The 18,164-nt window shown below is 41.0% G+C and overlaps 4 protein-coding genes and 1 long non-coding RNA gene across 9 annotated transcripts; 3 read left to right on the top strand and 2 right to left on the bottom strand.

Moving 5' to 3' along the window:
- Positions 1-36: 36 nt before the first annotated feature.
- LOC132797041 (probable serine/threonine-protein kinase DDB_G0282963) lies at positions 37-8,811 on the bottom strand. Of its 3 annotated transcripts, none has more exons than XM_060808471.1 (3): positions 8,173-8,811; positions 2,085-3,188; positions 37-962 (listed from the first exon to the last, which is right to left on the bottom strand). In XM_060808471.1, the coding sequence occupies exons 2-3, from the start codon at positions 3,016-3,018 to the stop codon at positions 37-39; spliced, it is 1,860 nt and encodes a 619-aa protein (XP_060664454.1). In that variant the 5' UTR covers positions 3,019-3,188; positions 8,173-8,811. The 3 variants fall into 3 exon arrangements, with proteins under 3 accessions (XP_060664454.1, XP_060664453.1, XP_060664452.1); XM_060808470.1 differs by lacking the exon at positions 8,173-8,811 and adding an exon at positions 5,809-5,938; XM_060808469.1 differs by lacking the exon at positions 8,173-8,811 and adding an exon at positions 4,736-5,309.
- LOC132797045 (RNA polymerase II subunit A C-terminal domain phosphatase SSU72) lies at positions 6,199-9,069 on the top strand. Its single transcript, XM_060808475.1, has 3 exons — positions 6,199-6,544; positions 6,622-6,880; positions 7,266-9,069. Exons 1-3 carry the CDS (start codon positions 6,318-6,320, stop codon positions 7,365-7,367), a joined length of 588 nt encoding a protein of 195 aa, XP_060664458.1. The 5' UTR covers positions 6,199-6,317; the 3' UTR covers positions 7,368-9,069.
- A 137-nt stretch (positions 9,070-9,206) lies between these two features.
- On the top strand, positions 9,207-13,733 carry LOC132797042 (glucose-6-phosphate 1-dehydrogenase). Of its 2 annotated transcripts, none has more exons than XM_060808472.1 (4): positions 9,207-9,413; positions 11,288-11,418; positions 11,950-12,096; positions 12,156-13,733. In XM_060808472.1, the coding sequence occupies exons 1-4, from the start codon at positions 9,401-9,403 to the stop codon at positions 13,449-13,451; spliced, it is 1,587 nt and encodes a 528-aa protein (XP_060664455.1). In that variant the 5' UTR covers positions 9,207-9,400; the 3' UTR covers positions 13,452-13,733. The 2 variants fall into 2 exon arrangements, with proteins under 2 accessions (XP_060664455.1, XP_060664456.1); XM_060808473.1 differs by lacking the exon at positions 9,207-9,413 and adding an exon at positions 11,050-11,203.
- Positions 11,878-16,627, bottom strand: LOC132797038 (cytokine receptor). 2 transcript variants are annotated; one of them, XM_060808463.1, is made up of 2 exons: positions 15,522-16,627; positions 11,878-15,080 (listed from the first exon to the last, which is right to left on the bottom strand). In XM_060808463.1, the coding sequence occupies exons 1-2, from the start codon at positions 16,625-16,627 to the stop codon at positions 14,051-14,053; spliced, it is 2,136 nt and encodes a 711-aa protein (XP_060664446.1). In that variant the 3' UTR covers positions 11,878-14,050. The 2 variants fall into 2 exon arrangements, with proteins under 2 accessions (XP_060664446.1, XP_060664448.1); XM_060808465.1 differs by lacking the exon at positions 15,522-16,627 and adding an exon at positions 15,129-15,375.
- LOC132797048 (uncharacterized) lies at positions 15,477-17,202 on the top strand. The gene is made up of 3 exons (XR_009633621.1): positions 15,477-15,562; positions 15,620-16,856; positions 16,955-17,202. It is a non-coding gene; the product is annotated as an uncharacterized LOC132797048 (long non-coding RNA).
- The last annotated feature ends 962 nt before the right edge of the window (positions 17,203-18,164 follow it).

Genomic DNA, 18,164 nt, shown 5'->3' with positions numbered 1-18,164 from the left:
CAGAACTTAAAAGCTAAAGCTTAATGCGTATTTGTGTTAGACGAGTGTCGAGAGTTCGTGCAGCGAAATGTTTGTGATGTTGCTCATGTCCAGCGTCGGGGGAATCCCCGGACTGACCGAACCGCTGAGCTCGCGTCCCAAAAGACAGCTGCCATTGGCCGTCGTGGTGGCCACGATGCCAACGCCAATGTTGATGGGTTTCGGCGTTGGCGGCGTCGCCGTTGCCGGACGCACAAGGAACGGAGGCGCTGTGGCTGGAATGGCGCCAGCTGCGCAGAGCAGCGGATTGAAGCTGCCATGCGAATGATTTGGCGACACCGGCGTCACCGAGGTGGGATGATGATGATGCAGCAGCGAGTGATGCAACACTTGAGCTTGAGGATGCGTCGACTGCGACGTCTGCTGATGATAGAACTGAACGGGCGGCGGGAGCTGGGTGAGTGATGATGGGGTAAGCGGGGCAATTGGACTGCGATAGCTGATGGTCTTCTCCTTCTGCCACACAAACACATTGTGGACCATGGCGCCGCCACAGAACACAATCCCAACGCCGATGAGCACGCTCGTAATGATCGCCGGCGTCGAATGGAAGTGATTGAATGTGTACAGTATGATGCCGGTGAGAAAAACAGGGATCGAGATGAAGAATCCGCTAACGGCGCACGTTCGACTGGCACTCGACTTCTCCAGGTACTTGTTGTCCCGGCCATCGAACATCGGCGAGCGGAGCAGCTTCACGGCGAACAGGAACTGTATGGCACAGACGAGCAGGCAGCAAAGATTGAGCGACAACGACAAAGCGCAGAGGGCCAATGTCACATCATAGACGATGATGAAGTCCTCGTTGTTGCTGTTGCTGATAGTATTGATGTTGCTGCTGCTCCGGCTCAGCGCCTCCTCGCGACTGTTTGGCGAGATCTTCAGCAGAAAGATGAGCGACAGCAAGGCCAACAAGAGCGATACTAAAAAGAGAATTTAAATACATTTTTATTAGTGAACAAGTAAGAAAGTGGAGATACCAGCGGTATTATTCCTGAAATATACCATAAAAATATATCATATCAAATATATCATATACATCTATATTTGGTAAATTGCTGAAGTACTACATTCAAAATATACCAGATATACCAAGAGCGATACTAAAAAGAGAGTTAAAATACATTTATTTCTAAAATATACCATAATCTATAATTGGTGTATTCAAAATATACCACATTTTCGGCCAATTCATAATTATTATTAAGTTTAGCAATTGCGAGTGTCTCCTGATAATTTACTCTTTTATAGTCGTTAATCTGTTCCCTAGAAAGGTTCCTAAAATATACCAAATTAATGTACAGCAAAAATACTGAACTATACTAAAGGCAATGTTTTGATATATGAATATAGTCCAACATTTAAAATATGCCATAAAATGGAAATTAAACATTTGGTTTACTTATATATTATTAAATTCAAAATATATGTACCATAAAATGCAAAATATACATATATTAAATTATTATTATTAATAATGTTGCCTTATAATATACTTTTTACTGTGTCAAATCTGTCCACCTTTCCCTAGAGATTTTCTTCTTAATTGCAGTCAAGCCGCTTTGTTTGAAAGATTGTTTTAAGATCTTGGTGGAATGTGCTCGACTGTGAGATACCGATACCCATTGTGACCAAGCAAAAGTGCAGGATTCATTTTAAAATATACCAAATTAATATACGCAAAATGCTACAATTAGATAGAAGGAGCCATAAAACGCCGACTACAACGGGATTTTAGTTGCTTTGGCTGTACTTTGTGGTATATTTTGAATGTAGTACTTTACCAATATACCAAATACAGCTTTCGGTATATTTTTTTGTAATTTTTCTAGTTCTATTTTTTTTAAATATAATCTATCAAGATAAATTCTTCCTTTGGCTTGTTGATTATACGAGCAACCTAAAATTCTCTTGAATGTATAGTATTTTTAAAGTTCTATACTACAAGGATATACCAAATATAGCATTTGGTATATCGAATATCAAACTAAATGCTATGAATTACTAAAAATGAATTCTCGATTTCTTAATCTCAGTATTATTACCCAGACAAAGCAATCCTAGGCTGGTGAGAACTTCGCGTGGTCCTGGTCCATGTTTGGTTGTCTTTAAACTGCTGCCAAAGTTGTTGTTATTGTTGATGTTGGTGTTGTTGTTGTTGTTGCACTGACTGTAATTATGCAGCGTGTTGTTGATGTTGTTGGTGGTGGTGCTAAGCATGCTGTGATTGCTGTGATTGGCAATCAGTTGCTGTTGCTGTCCCGCTGCTTGCAATTGCTGCTGCTGTTGCTGCTGATGTTGTTGTTGATGTTGATGTTGCTGCTGGAACTGCAAGTGCAACTGATTGTTGCTGCTGCTGCTGTTGCTCGCGAGCATGTGTTGATTGGTGTACGTATGATGATGATGCAGACTGTTGTTGTTGTTGATGTTGTTGTTGCTGATGCTAATGTTGTTGCTGTTGCCATTGGGCGTGAGCGGTGTGAGGGGCTTCATTGGCGGCATCAGCGTTGGCATTGTGGCAATGTTGAGCAGGTTGCTCGTGTTGTTGCCACGTGCCACATTGCTGCCGCTGCACGTCGAAGCGTTCAGTGCACTGATGTTCAACGGCTGCGGCGGTCGCAGGTGAATGTTGCGTGCCGTGCTTGCCACAGCTGCTGGCGTTGGTGACGTCGCTCCCGCAGCAGCAGCAACATTGGCGGTGGCATTGCCAACTGCAGCTGGGCTGCTGCTACCGCAGTTGCCGCCGCCTGCTGCCGTCGTCGTTGAGGGTGTGTTGTTATTACTGCTGCTGTTGCTGCTCGCAGTGCTGCTGTTATTGTTGTTGTTGATGTTGTTGTTGCTGTTGCAATTGCTTGTGGTGCGCAGCAGCTGGCCATTGGTGGTGGCAACAGCAACAGCAGTTGTTCCTGACGTCGCTGTCGCTGTCGACGTCGACGTCGCTGTCGCATTGCTTGTCGCATTCGAGGCGTGTTTCAGCATTTCCTGTGTCCGCTGCCCGCGCTGCGCTGCTTCGAAATTTGAATTGGGGTGAGGCACCTGCTACTTTTTATGCTCGCTGGCTGGCTGGCTGGCTGGCTGGCTGCTACTCCTACTCCTCGTGATCCATGGATGGTTCACATAATGAATACCTGCCACGGACAGCGTTGCAACTGCAACCAAAAAATTAATTCACACAAATTAGTTTCCTTTAAAAAATATGTATAAATTTGTTCAACGACAACTAAACGAAATAAATCCAATAATACTATATTACTAGAAAAAAATAAAAATATGTGTATATTCATATAGTAGATATAACTAAGGAAATACTTTATAAATATTGTAGTATCAACGTTGAGGAATTGGATTTACTAGAGCAGAGATATTATTATAGTTTCCACATAAAAAACGGAAGAGATTATGGCGAGCATAGTTAAAAGTTCTACGAGCAAGAAAATTCCTAGAGATCCTGATATATTTTTCCATTAATTAGACTCTGAATATAAACATGGTTCTACGGTTAGTAAGAGAAGCAAGGTTAAAACCTTCTAAATTATTGTATGGAATATTAATTAATCACATTTGTATTTTGAATTGTTTATCAAACAAATTACATCTACATTTTTTAATTAAATTTTATAATTTAATAAATTTCTTATTTCATAATTACTATAGCATTCTTTTTTAAATATATGTAGTAAATAACTCTTACGAATTATTTTTGTAATACAAATTTCAATTTAATCTTTACTTCTTATGTTTAGTTTAAGAAAAGTTTCAAAATACATATAGCAATTTCAGAAATATATCGCAATTTGTATTTTAATCTTCAATATCTATTATTCTTGAGAAAAAAGTAGATGACTAAATCCTTTTCAGTGGAATTGCATTTGTTGTGTTAATAATTAGTTTAAGGGTAATCTGGCACTTTTGTTGTATATGTATATCTTATCAAAGGAATTACGTCTTTAATCTAATATTTTTAAAAAACAATTACTTTTAAAGAACAAAAATTATGATGCAAATATGAAAGCAAAATAAGGTTTTAAAATAGAATTTTTGAACTCTTTGGTGTCATTTTTGTGGTAGAAGAAAGTTAGTTAGATTACATTATATAGTCACTTTTTATTCTCACTATATGCAGCATTCTTAGGTAAGTCAATTATGAAGAGTTTTAGCGAAAAACAGTTGTATAGATTGTTGTTGCAGCGGGTTGCAAAGGTTATTGCCACAGCAGCTTTTCACACGCCACAATTAGAGAAGTTCCCACGAGGCGAATGCTCGCTGCAGGGCAGTGTAAGCGGGGAGGGTGAATGGCAATTGTGAGCTGAAGCAGGTGCAGCAATAATAACACGATAGCATAACTTTGGAGTCCTTGGCACATTTAGCTGGAAAGCACAAGCAAATCAGCATTTTCCATTATGTGGTACCCTGCACAAGAGCGCACACAAATGGGGTATATCAGCTGACAACCGCAGCTGCCACATACTGCACACATAAAGGGTAACGACGCGTCGGTCAGCGTCGTTTTACTCAGCAGTGGGAGGGAGGGGGTTCAAATTTGCAAACGAGCATAAACACACATGCACATGCACATGTACACACACACACACACACGAATTATTGCATCTCGATATTTAGACAAAGTCAAAATGCATTTTGGCAAGTCATCGTTATCGTTTTTGTTGTAAGCGAGAGTGGGAAAGAATTGATTTACCTTTTCGATTTAATTGACGCTCCTCGCATGTCACATTTGCATTGAAGATTCAATCAATACTTTTGTGTGTTTTTGAAGGCACAATTAGAATGCAATGGCTGTATGGATTAAGCCGAGATTAGAACCAATGCAGCGGCATCCCGTCTAGAGAGACAAAGAAAGAGAGAGAGAGTAGTGGCCAAGCAACTGCGACGACGCCAAAGCAAAACAAATGCCAAACACACACAAGCACGCACACACACACACGAACGCAAGATCGCGAGAGAGTTTGTTCGGAATGAAGCTGGAAGCCGAAGTCGATGTTGGAATGTGACCACAGCGAGCCGGGCGACAAGTGAACGATGAGCGATCGCGATCTCGAGTGACAAGACAAACAACGACTATCAGTCGCCGTTGCGGTCAGCTTGCTTGGTGGACGAAGTCGAAGTGGGCATGAAAGTCGAAGTGGAAGTCGAAGCAGGGTTCGATATCAGTCGTTGGTTCTAGCCGCAGGCGTTGCCACTATTCGCATAACCAGTTAACAACGAAGGGAATGAGACAGATAGACCGAAATACACAGAGAGAAACAGAGACGTTAAAAAAAACAAACAGAGACGCGGCGATTGCCTTTCTGTCTGCATGTCTGTGTGTGTGTGTGCGGAATATTGGCTGGAAAAAGCGGTTCATAGAGAGGCGACCGTGCAACAAACTAAATAACCTGTCTATGCTGCACATCTGCATTTATAACGCGCTCTCTCTCTCTCGGTCGCTCGTATGTATGTGTGACAGGTATTGGGATAACTGTATGTGTGTGTATGTTGGGCTTCAACTTGCTAAGCCGCATTCCACAAGCGCCGTCTGGATCGGGACTGGGGAAAAGGGAGCGCGCGCGCGCGCTCTTTTGCATTTGGAGCTCAGGAGCTTCGGTGCCACAGAAACTTGCCACATAACAACATTATGTGGCTCGCCTGTGGGCACATGCCAAATATTTTACACAAGTCCACCAAGCTTACAAACTCAATGCTCCCTTAACACTAATTTCATTTGCACATCAGTATCTTATAAATGTTTCACTGATAATATTAATAATTTACTTTGTGTTTTTTGTTTTGTAAGTTGCCGCCCGCTTCACTTGAGAAAAACGTTACGTTTGTAGTTGCCGTACGTGCTGCAGGGTTGCCGGATCTGCTGCATGGTGGCAACGCCACATCGAGTGTGACCGGTTGGTGTTCAAGTGCGCACATTCGTACAGCGACGGTATATTTCGAGTAGATTCTAGAGGTGGCCAAAGATTGATAGTATTGAAAATAATTTGTAAAATTATTGATATAAACTTTTTGTTATAAAGTACACATTTTGAAATTTTTAGTGGACCCCGTACGTATAACTTTTAAAATATTAATTCAAATCCACAGCAACTTCTGCATACTAAGGCATCGATACCTCTTTGTGTTATCGATGTTTCTCCACCACTAGCTACTACCACCATCACTATCGTCATTCTGCTCGAAATTGTCCCTCAAATTTAGAGATTTTTATTTTATTTATTGGATTGTTGTTAATATAGAAGCGTAAACGAATTGCCACTGCCAAAATATAGAATATGACTGACCCGAGCAAATTGTCCGTTGCTGTGGTCTGTTCATCGAACATGAATCGCTCCATGGAGGCGCACAATTTCCTAGCGAAAAAGGGCTTCAACGTGCGCTCCTATGGCACCGGTGAACGGGTCAAGTTGCCCGGCATTGCCTTCGACAAGCCGAATGTTTACGAATTCGGCACCAGCTACGAGCACATCTATCGCGACTTGGAGTCCAAAGACAAGGAATTGTAAGTGCACCATCATCACTATCGCCTCCTCCTCCTCCTCTTGCTGCATCATAACTTTTCGTTTTCCTCTTCGCCAGTTACACACAGAACGGTTTGCTGCACATGCTCGACCGTAATCGGCGCATTAAGAAATGCCCCGAACGCTTTCAAGAGACCAAAGAACAATTTGATATTATCATTACGGTGGAGGAGCGAGTCTACGATCTGGTTGTGCTTCACATGGAGTCTATGGCTGCCGTGAACAATCGGCCCGTCCACGTTCTCAACGTGGATGTCGTGGACAACTCTGAGGATGCATTGATGGGTGCATTTCTAATTACCGACATGCTTAATCTGGTAAGTTCGAATATACATATATTTGTATGTACTATATATGCCCGATCCTCCCGTTAAGGAAGCAGGGTATACTGACTGAGTGGCAGTGGGAAACTTGATACAAAAGCCTACCACGTTGTCACCTTGATAATCCACATGTTATTAATATATCATTGTATTATTATTTATTTGAAATGGAATTTAGTTTGTCATTGTTCTGTTTAAGTCATACTTGGAATAGCTTTCTTGTTATTTAAGAAACAATTTGTTTTTATTAACAAAGTTAAAAAAAACCCTAACATGAAAAACTAATATTATATCAATTGGAATTTTTGAGAACTAAATTTTAATTAGGTTAAAAGATATAATAAATATAATGCTAATTGAAAATTATCTGCTTTCCCAGATGGCTAAATCAAACGATATCGATAACGACATCGATGAGATGATACAGGAGTTTGAGGAGCGACGAAATCGGGTGATCCTGCACTCGGTGCTCTTTTACTGACAGCCGAGGTTTGGTCACGGCACACTTCCAAACAATCACCTGCGTTTTATAACAACAACAACAACAAGAAATCATTGCAATCATCGACACAACAACAAAAGATACAAAAATAAGACGATTGCGCTTATCGAAATGATCGAGACTATGAGAATTGTAAATAGGAAGAGCAACTCGATTAATGTCGTCAACAACAACAACAACATACATACATGTTGAGCTTAAGACAGCACTATACACTAAAGTCGAATTTGCAAAAGCGATACAATAAAATTGTAATATACTATGTGTTTACTGCATGTGCTATATATATATATGTATATATACATACATACATATATATGTATATAGACGTGGCTTTACGACTCTTGTCCTACACAAAACAATCGTCGTGCGTGCTAAAAGAAACAAATGAATTAATGTAATTTTATCTTGTTCTCTTCGTTTATTCCTAGTTTGACTGTAAATATAATACAAAAGAACTACACACACATATTTGGGCATGTCCAATGGCTTATAATGGCACTACAACAAATCCCACATGATCCGCATTATTTACCGATATCACCAACTATGACCCCTTCCTTCTCATAACATTTTAATATCATTTCGATTTGATGGCTAAACATGCATTGTGCATTAGTGGCAGGGTTGCCGCATTTGGTTTATTATTTTCCCTTCAAATTATCCAATTTATATTTTCCGCTAAAATAGTTATTTCTTTATTTTATTTATGTATTTTATTTTAACTATTTTCCGTTACGATTGAGGGTAACACTGATTACGAGTACCGTGAGACTCCACTCACCTGTTGTTGTCTACTTGTCTGTTGAGTATCTGGTGAAGCAACCCTGCTGATAAGCGATAAGCGCAGTCTTGGGCATCATCCAGCCGAGTGTTTGCCGTGTGTATTTGTGTGTGTGTGCATGTGTGTGAATCACCAGCTTTCGAAAAAGACCTCTAAAAATCCTCTGTTGGTGGTAATCGTTGTTGTAGTATTTCTCTGATAGCGCCCCATTGGCATTGCATGATTTTGCAATACACGCTCATCTACGTGTGTGTGCTGAGAGAACTAGTCACGCACTAGCTACTTTGTAGATAGCCATGGACTAATGCAATATATTGCAACTTGCGGAACATCAACAATTATTTGCTCGCTTTTGTATAGCACATGTTATATAGAGGGGCACCTGGGTCTTGACATTGCTAGGCCTATGTAAATGTGTAATCGCAAGCATGACGTACCATTTTCTCGTATGTTTTTTATATAAATTTTAAATTATAATTTGTGGTAACACTGGCTACGCTCTCTTACGCGTGTGTGTGTGCGGGCGTCTCTATGCACATGAGAGAAACCGGCGAATATCAAATGTTTGTGTGCTCTTTTCGACTGCTGCTAACATTATAGTTGTAACAGTGTTGTTGCTTTTGGTAGTTGTTGTTGGCATTGCCCATTGTCGCAGTCGCTGCCTCTGCCGCCGTCCAAGTCGCTGCTTCATGTACGCTGCGCACATTTACTCTAGCGCATTCGCGCTGCGATCGTGCTAAGCTCAATATCGTTATATTTTTGGAGCTCCCAAGACGCCAAAACAAACCAAGCGGGCAAACCTACAGAAATAACTCAACTTACGCACACTGATAATTACTGCAGGCAGTCAGTCAGCACAGTACAAAACAAAAAATAACAAAATACAAAACTCAAAAATAAACAACAAAAAAAATCACTCACTCACGTTGCGCTTGCGTGCCAGTGTGTACAAATGTGCTTGTATGAGTGCGACTCTCTTTCTCTGTCTCTGTGTGTTTGTGATTACTTGACCTTTATTTTTTAGACAAATTATTTTTTTTTGGTTGTTGGTTTGGTTAAAAGCTTAACAAATTGCCGTAAACAAAAAAATAGCAAGCGTTGGAAGAAAACAAGTTAAACGGAAAACACGATCTCAGCAAGCGCATTTTTTTGCTGTTAGTCAATAAACAAAACAACGCATATAACGTTGCTTTCGAAAGTTAACGGACACCGAGATACCAAAACAATCATGAATCAAGCGGGTAAGTGTACAATACTGAAATAGTAATGCACCTGAGGCGGGAAACAGAATGTGGGTAAATGGGTCAGGTCCATTCACCATTGTGTGAGTGCGTGCAGGGCGAATGGTGGTGAATGGAAGGAGAGAAAAATCACATTCACCAATGTGTGTGTATGTGTGTGTGTAAGCCGAATGGTCAATGCAAGGAGAGAAAAAACTCCAACGCTATATGCATGTGTGTGTGTGTGTAGGAGGCAAAGCATTCGCATTCTGCCATTCGCCAACACACGCTACACACTATCTGAGTGCGAGAATGCGTGTATGTGTGTGCAAAAGTGCGCCCTTCAAATGAGCGTTCTTTGGCAAAAGGGTCACCTACAAAGCAAAGCGGCGGTCGCTTGTGCTTATCGCAATTTCAATCATTCCACCTCACTCCGCAATTATCTATCTAGCAACAACGCTGCTGCTGCTGCTGATTCGACGAGTTCTTATTGTTGTTCTCGTTGTTGTTTTGGTGTTTTTGCTTTAAGCACATTCACTCCAAAGATTAAAGCAACAAATAACCTTACAACTTGCAAGTTGAGCAAGTGAGAGAGCGCTACACAGCCAGAGGGCGTGTTGTGTAGGAGAGAATGAGAACGGAACGATCGCGCTTTGGCATTCACAATTAGCCAATGTTAATGACATTGAAAGTTTGACAAGTACACATACACATGTACTGCACCACATACATATGCATGACGAAGAACATATGTATGCACATACGTATGTATGTATGTGAGTTAGTTGTCCTCAATGTTCTGTTGAGCCGAATACCCTTGATAAACTTGACGAAAGGAAATCGAGATCAGCTTGAAAATCAATTACAAATCTCTTACCATCTGGATTTATATGTCGTAGCACGTTAAAAGTGCAACGTTAACTGATCTCGCCTCTCGTTTCCCTATTCGAATAATGCAATTTACTGAGCGGGAAAATCGAAAGTCTACTTGACTTTGAAATACCTGGATTGATAAAACTTACACTTAAGTGTGACCATAGCAAATGAAATGCATTTTTTTTAATTGATTTGTGTACAACATTAAATTCGTCCGCAATTCAAATGAATCGTATTTATCATTACAAAGGGAGAGATAAGAACCTTTCTAGAATTTGAAAATGTATTTCACAAGTTTCGGTAAATTGATTGATTGAATCCTCTTCTATTTAAGCGCACAGCATATTATTGTATATGTACATATGTACATGGCTAAAGTACTGTATAAAATTAAAATATTCACAAAGAGTATTGTATTCTTTTGAAAAATTTCATAAAATCGAAAGTTAATAATATTAATTATTGTGTATAGCGAGCTTGTTCAACTGGATTAGCTGGTGTCTTCATTAATTCACAATACCCTTCTACGCCAGCTTAACTAGCGGGTATAATAATTGCACGGCGAAACCGATTTCCGCTGTGTCGTGTCGTCGGTTCTCGGTTTCGGTTCTCGGTTTCGTTTTCGATGGGGTTCGGGTTTTGGTTATTTTTGGGGCGAAGGGCAGTTGTTATTGCTTTGGCACTTATCTAGCGCGTAGGTAAGCCAAGATACTATAGAATGCATCGATGTTAACGCTGCTTTGAAAGTCAAGCTAGAATAGAAATGCGATTTATTACGTATTGGGCAGCGCATCGAGCAACAAGTCAATAGCTCGACAGCCCGCCATCAGTAACGACAAACTCAGCAAGCAGTCAGTCAGTCAGTCAGCTCGACATATCTTAACTGACCTCTAACAATTGTACCTCGATCGTTGATCGCTGAGGATAAATTCAAGGTTGAATTGCTTGAGTCAACTGAAGGTCACACGCACTAACCTCATGTCCACGCTTATCTTTCTCCCACCTTTCACTTTCACTAGGCAACTCGGACATCTCGGGCAGCGGCACGCTGGATCTAATTATCAAGTCCCTCAAGTCCGCCACAATGATTTGTGAGGGCACACACTTTGACGGCAAAATTCCGCACACTTTTGTGGTCTTTGGTGCCTCGGTAAGTCAAGCAAAGTTTTGCACATTTCTCGATTCCATATCCCTATGTTTCTCTTCTAGCTCCTGTTTCTCTTCTCGCTGAACTCCTACTCCTGAATTTATTTCCATTAGATCCTTTTTGAACTCTACTTCCTTATTTCCTTACCTTGAGGTCTGTCGATTCCTCGATTCCAGATATTTCCTGTAATTTCTTTTCTTTTCTGAATTTCTTTCTCTTAGATCCTTTCTGTACTCCACTTTCTGATTTCCTTACCTTAAGGTCTCTTTATTCCAGCTATTTCCTGTAATTTCTCACCCTCTGAGATTCTATTCTCGCTTTTTATTTCTGAATTTCTTTCTCTTAGATCCTTTCTAAACGCCACTTTCTGATTTCCTTACCTTAAGGTCTTCCCTTTGAGTTTTTTTCTCCTAGTTTCTTTCCCTAAGATTCTCTGTCTCAACAGTTTTTCCCCAATCTCCAATCTCCCTGACTTCACTCGAATAAGTTACTCAATTCCTGCGCTCCTAAAGCTAATGTTTTGTACTGTTGCAGGGTGATCTGGCGAAAAAGAAGATCTATCCTACTTTGTGGTGGCTTTACCGCGATGATTTGCTGCCAAAACCCACGAAAATATGCGGTTATGCTCGCTCCAAGATGTCCATTGAAAAGCTCCGCTCTAACTGCGACGCCTACATGAAGGTGCGTTTTCTTTTCCTCTACAAAATACCATACCATTATCTATACTTATCTCGCTGCAGGTTCAACCCGGTGAGCAAGCCAAGTACGATGAGTTCTGGAGCCTCAACAGCTATGTGGCTGGTGCCTACGATGGTCGCACCGGCTACGAGCTGCTCAATCAGCAATTGGAGCAGATGGAGAATCACTGCAAGGCGAATCGCATATTCTATTTGGCATTGCCGCCCAGTGTGTATGACTTGGTCACGCTGAACATCAAGAACATCTGCATGTCGCGCAACGGCTGGAATCGCGTGATCGTAGAGAAGCCTTTTGGCCGCGACGATGTTACCTCGAAGGCATTGAGCGATCATCTGGCGAGCCTGTTTGATGAAGAGCAACTCTATCGCATCGATCACTATCTGGGCAAGGAGATGGTACAGAATTTGATGACCATACGTTTTGGCAACAAGATCCTCAGCTCGACGTGGAATCGCGAAAATATCGCGTCCGTGCAGATCACATTCAAGGAACCCTTCGGCACCCAGGGCCGTGGCGGTTACTTCGATGAGTTTGGCATCATTCGCGATGTGATGCAGAACCATTTGATACAGATACTCTCGCTGGTCGCCATGGAGAAGCCCGTCTCGTGCCATCCCGATGACATACGCGACGAAAAGGTCAAGGTGCTAAAGAGTATTCCAGCGCTGGAGCTCAGCGACATGGTCTTGGGTCAGTATGTGTGCAACCCGGATGGGACCACAGAGGATGCTCGCACTGGCTACTTGGAGGATCCAACCGTAACGAGTACTTCAACGACGCCCACATTTGCCATGGCCGTCATGAAGATCAACAATGAACGTTGGCAGGGCGTTCCGTTCATCTTGCGTTGCGGCAAAGCGTTGAACGAACGCAAGGCGGAGGTTCGCATTCAATATCAGGATGTCCCCGGGGACATCTTCGAGGGGAATACGAAACGAAACGAGCTGGTCATACGTGTCCAGCCCGGCGAGGCGCTCTACTTTAAGATGATGACCAAAAGTCCGGGCATCACGTTTGATATTGAGGAAACCGAATTGGATTTGACGTACGAGCATCGCTACAAGGATTCCTATCTGCCGGATGCGTATGAACGCTTGATACTCGATGTCTTCTGTGGCTCCCAAATGCATTTCGTACGCTCCGATGAGTTGCGCGAGGCGTGGCGCATCTTTACGCCCATTCTCCACAAAATCGAACAGGAACACACGAAGCCCTTGCCCTATGTCTATGGTTCCCGTGGTCCCAAGGAGGCGGACCGCAAGTGTGAGGAGGCCAATTTCCGTTACTATGGCTCCTACAAATGGCACGGCAGCAAGTCCAGCACATCCAATCTCTAGAAGACTATTGCGACTTTCAGCTCGGTTAGGATAAGTTGGTGGCATGGTCCCACTCCTTCAGCTGCTAAAAACTCTACTATATACATACATACTGAGATACTGCAAATCAATTGCACTTCATTACTTTGGTTGGTTTTACAATAGATTTTTGTATTAAATACTATTTTATAAAATTATATTTGGAGCACCTCAAGTGTTGAGGTATTTCAACTGTCTTCTTGTCGATGGATTAAACTTACAAATATCTTCAAATAAATTAAGTATACAAAACAACAACAAAATTACAGTTTTATCTTCATTGACAATTAGTCTATAGAAAAAGCTAGTAGGTATTTAAGAATGTCATCGTGAATCATCATATTTTGTCCTGATTGTTCAAACGATAAGAGTTACACATAAGTTTGCAATTTTCTGGATGTTTCGTCGTTGGGAAATGTTAGGAAATCTCGTACTTATCTTGTTATGAGACATACTGTTGAGGTAGCGAAAATACGAGACTCATGTATGTATGTATGCATACAAAAAAAAAAGCTTAATTAAATAAATGCAATCGTGTTATTTACAATGTGTAGGTGAAAAAACTTAAGACTTGGGATCATTTACAAAACTGTATACAATCCCGGTGGCTTAACATATTCGGGAAGCTGTCGCCTTGCCACCATATCCATCGCAACGTAGTCCATAACAGCAGGTTCATTTCGAGGACTTATCGATTTGTTATCGGTGGCGCTGAATCGTGGCGTTGACAACATAGGCGAGAGTTCTGTGTAGCCAGCATTATTGACGTTATCGATGCTAAAAGTGTTCTTATCGATGGTTGAACTGGTATCAATGTAAGCGCTGTTATCGGTGGTAGCGCTGGTATCAATGTAAGCGCTGTTATCCGTGCTGGTATTTTTATCGGTGATGTCGCTTTTATTGTCGATGACAATTGGCTTTATGGTCACGCTGTATACATCCTGTCTGCGAGTGAGGGGAATGTCATCGGTCGCGGTGAGTAGCAATTGATTCGACTCCCGATCGACTAGAACACCAGGTGGCAGGTCGACCTTAATGTCCGACATGTAGCGGAATTTGCGTATAAGAAAATATAAAGTAACGCCAAGAACGCCCAGTGCAATGATTGCGTGAACATTTCGGTTGTCGAACCACCATTCGCCAGCATTCGTGTGACACGAATTCTTATCATCCAACCAGACAATGCCACCGGCGGCCGTCGATCCGCTGTAGTTGCCAGCAACGGCCCATTTATAATATTTATATGAATTATGGAAGATGAAATAATTATCCCAACTGTTCGTATTCGTTGCCGCTAGACGTAATGGATCCTTACAGCGATCGGGAACGGCTTTAGTGGTATCACACGAATAGATAGTATAGGAGGTGAGACCGTCGGTTATCTTCGGTTCTTTCCAACGCAATTTCTGTGTTTCCGTTTCGATGCACATATCAATCGGTTTACGATCCTCTGCATTTGTCAACTGGGATATCAAAATGTCGCTGCTGTTTTCCGAGAGTCCCGCACTATTTTGGCTTTTGATTGTTATCACATAGGTATCGCTCCCCGATGTCGACGGTGGCATGCCGCTGATGCGAGCCGTATTCGATTCCAGGTGAATGTTTGCATTCCTGTGGAGAAGTTCAAATATGCAATGTAATCACACTAAATAGATTTACATGTGGCAACGTCTGTTGTGTGAGTCAAAAAATAATAAAAGTTATTCTAATTTGATTTCAGCGAATAGGAAAATATTTCTCAAATTAATCTGCGGTATTCCCAAAGGTGACAAATACAATTCGAATTTGAGCGCGTTATCGAAATGAGCTGCAATCGACTATCGACTAGTGTGACCACAATTTATGTTAACAAAAAACTGAAAATTGCACGACTGCAAAATTCAAATTTCAATTCCATGAGATTCAGAAATATTTGAATAACGTAAATTAAAATTAAAATTGGAATCTATTAAAATTGAAATTTGATTTCAGCCTGTTTTCGAAGTACAACTCGGAGATTATCGATCAGTGCTGCCACACGTTAAAAAAAAAAAACAAAAATGGCGTACTTACCCGACTTGAAAGTTTCCCAGGCTGTCGCGCACAGTAACGTTGTAGGTGAAATTAAATCCATTATATTCGCTCTCATTTAATGGCTGCCAATACACTAGCAATTCCCGGCGACTGCTATCGACGACATAACCATTCGACCAGACATTTGGCGGCCGTGGCGGAATGGTGGCATCTGTGCTAAACTTGTAAACAGCTTCCTCGCTCCAATGTGTTTTTGGATGGTTGAGACGCCGACTCACGTTTAACGTGTAGTTCTGGTGCGGCAACAGTTGCGACAGACATATTATTAGGTTTGAATTGTCAGTCGACACTTTGTGGGTAGTATTTGGCTCCAATTTAAGATTGTATTCACAGCACGCGCCATCATGATTTGATTTCCTCAAATCTGTATATTGTAGGCAGTGGGAGTTGCTGCTGCGATTGAGCTGCCTCAGCTCCTCCATGGCCGGCAGCACAGTGCACTCGGTCTTGGATCGCGTGAATGTGTTATTCATCACACCTAGACCATCGTCCATGGAGACCGTCAGCTTATATTCGGATTCAAACTTGCTGAAGTGGCTACTGGGCACAATGCATTGCACCCTTGCAAAGCTGTTTGTTGTTGTGGTGCAGTTCCACCAGCGCCTCTTATATTCGAGCTTATAACTGGTTTGTGGATTCACAACGAAGGACTGAGGCGGCGCACTAAATGTGCACACAAGTTGCGTACCGGGTTCATCCAAAAAGTGGCAATCAAAATCGTCGATGTGCAGCTGAACACCAATCTGGAATTTAATGGCCACGAGACCTGCTCCGTTGCAGGAACAAAAATATCCGCTGCTTATGTGTTGTGGCTGAGCCGAATCAACTTGATGATACAAGGTTGTCGCATTGATATATTTCGTGGCCACTTTCGTGTTATTCGCGAGCATATCAATCTGTGATGATTTGCAATTGCGTTGCACCTCTTCGAGATCTACAATCGAACAGGTAATATTATACGCATCGCCTTTGCGCAGTCGCTCTTGCGACACTTGAATCTCGACACCTTTTGATATACCGCACTTACAATACGAAGGCGAAATGCACGTGATCGCAATGAAAATCCAAACTGATGAGAGCCGCATCGCAGTTGCAGCCGACTTAATATAAATACATACGTATTTACGTACTGTACATACAACAAAATTACAAATCTATATTGAAATCCGTCGGAGACGCGAGATTGTTCGTTCGTGCTTTGCGACGCGAACTTGAGCTTCTGATTGCTAAAAGTTGACAGTCGGGCTCAACGGCGGAGATCGATTTAAAATATATGAGTTGTTCCTGATACCCTTTAGTTTGTGGAGGGAAAAGGTATTTTATTAATTTTCAATTTTAAATTATGTTCTTATACATAATATTTAACAGTTCCCCCAAAAACAAAGAATTCACCTGACATTTTTTATTTGCAGACACTTATCGTTGAAAGAATCCATCACAGAGTCAAATGCAAACCTTAAATTATATAAAGATGAATATAGAATTAACGATCTTTATCGAAAGAGCTTCTACCTAAGGATGGATGGAAGATGAATGCGTATTTCGCAGTCGATCATATTTCATTTTGTTATTTGTTATTTGCCGCGGATATTGTTATGATTAATTCTGTGAATTTCTGTTATTTATTGGGAAACGAATATAAAAAATGTAATTACAATAATTATCAGTTAAATATGAACGCGTGCAATGATCTCAGGATCACAGATGGAGTTCATTTCTAGTTAAATCGAAAGATTTCTACAGAAGTCTAGAAAAAGTACAGAGTATTGGGTGTACGGATTACAAAGATCGTTTTTTTATATTACGTCGCTCTCTTTCTTTCTCTCTCTCTCTCTCTTATCAACAATAAAATTGTGGTTATGGTTCCTTGAGGGAAAACACAAGCACTTGGATAAAATAAAATAATGTTCACAATATATTTATTTATACACTTACATATGTTGATAAGGCATTAGAGCAAGGTTAAACTCCCACAATTGCGAGCCTATAGAAATATTCCCAACGGACACGTTCTGGAAATTTATATATTCTTCGAAATACATACATACGTATACACAAACTTTTGTTGATTGTTTCGTACGCAGTTGCTTATCGTGGCGCGGGTCAGAGCAACTCACAAATGTCAACAAAATAATGATATTCATGGAACTAGAACAGTTTCGGGAAATTTTACAATCGACGATGGGAGCAAGGAAATCACACGCAGTACAGTGGGTCAATTCTAACGGAATTTGAATAGTAAATTAAAGGTTTGCAATATATATTTATCACATATTCTATATTTTTAAATCCTACATCAATTAAATCTCACACCTCTCGTATAAAACAATAGAACAATTTTCGAGCAAAACATACAAAAAAAAACATACCTTAGTGAAGAAAACAATTTTTTTTTTAATTTTTTAATAACCACTTTCAATTCGTAACTTTAGACGCACGATTCAAAAATAACTTTTATTATTTGCGTGTGCGCTGCCGGACATGTTTTAGGTTTTTATTTGAAAGCTTGCCGCTGATTTGGAATGCGTTTAAAAGCTCATCCATAAGCTTTCTTTTTGTGTAACAGCATTTTGCTTATTACATATTTCAATGAAGACAGAAATAAACACAATGCGTAATTAA

Source organism: Drosophila nasuta, chromosome X (assembly GCF_023558535.2).
Source record: "Drosophila nasuta strain 15112-1781.00 chromosome X, ASM2355853v1, whole genome shotgun sequence".
NCBI classification, from domain to species: Eukaryota; Metazoa; Arthropoda; class Insecta; order Diptera; family Drosophilidae; genus Drosophila; species Drosophila nasuta.
Note: the sequence above shows the minus strand (reverse complement) of the source record. Positions and strands in the feature narration are given on the sequence as shown.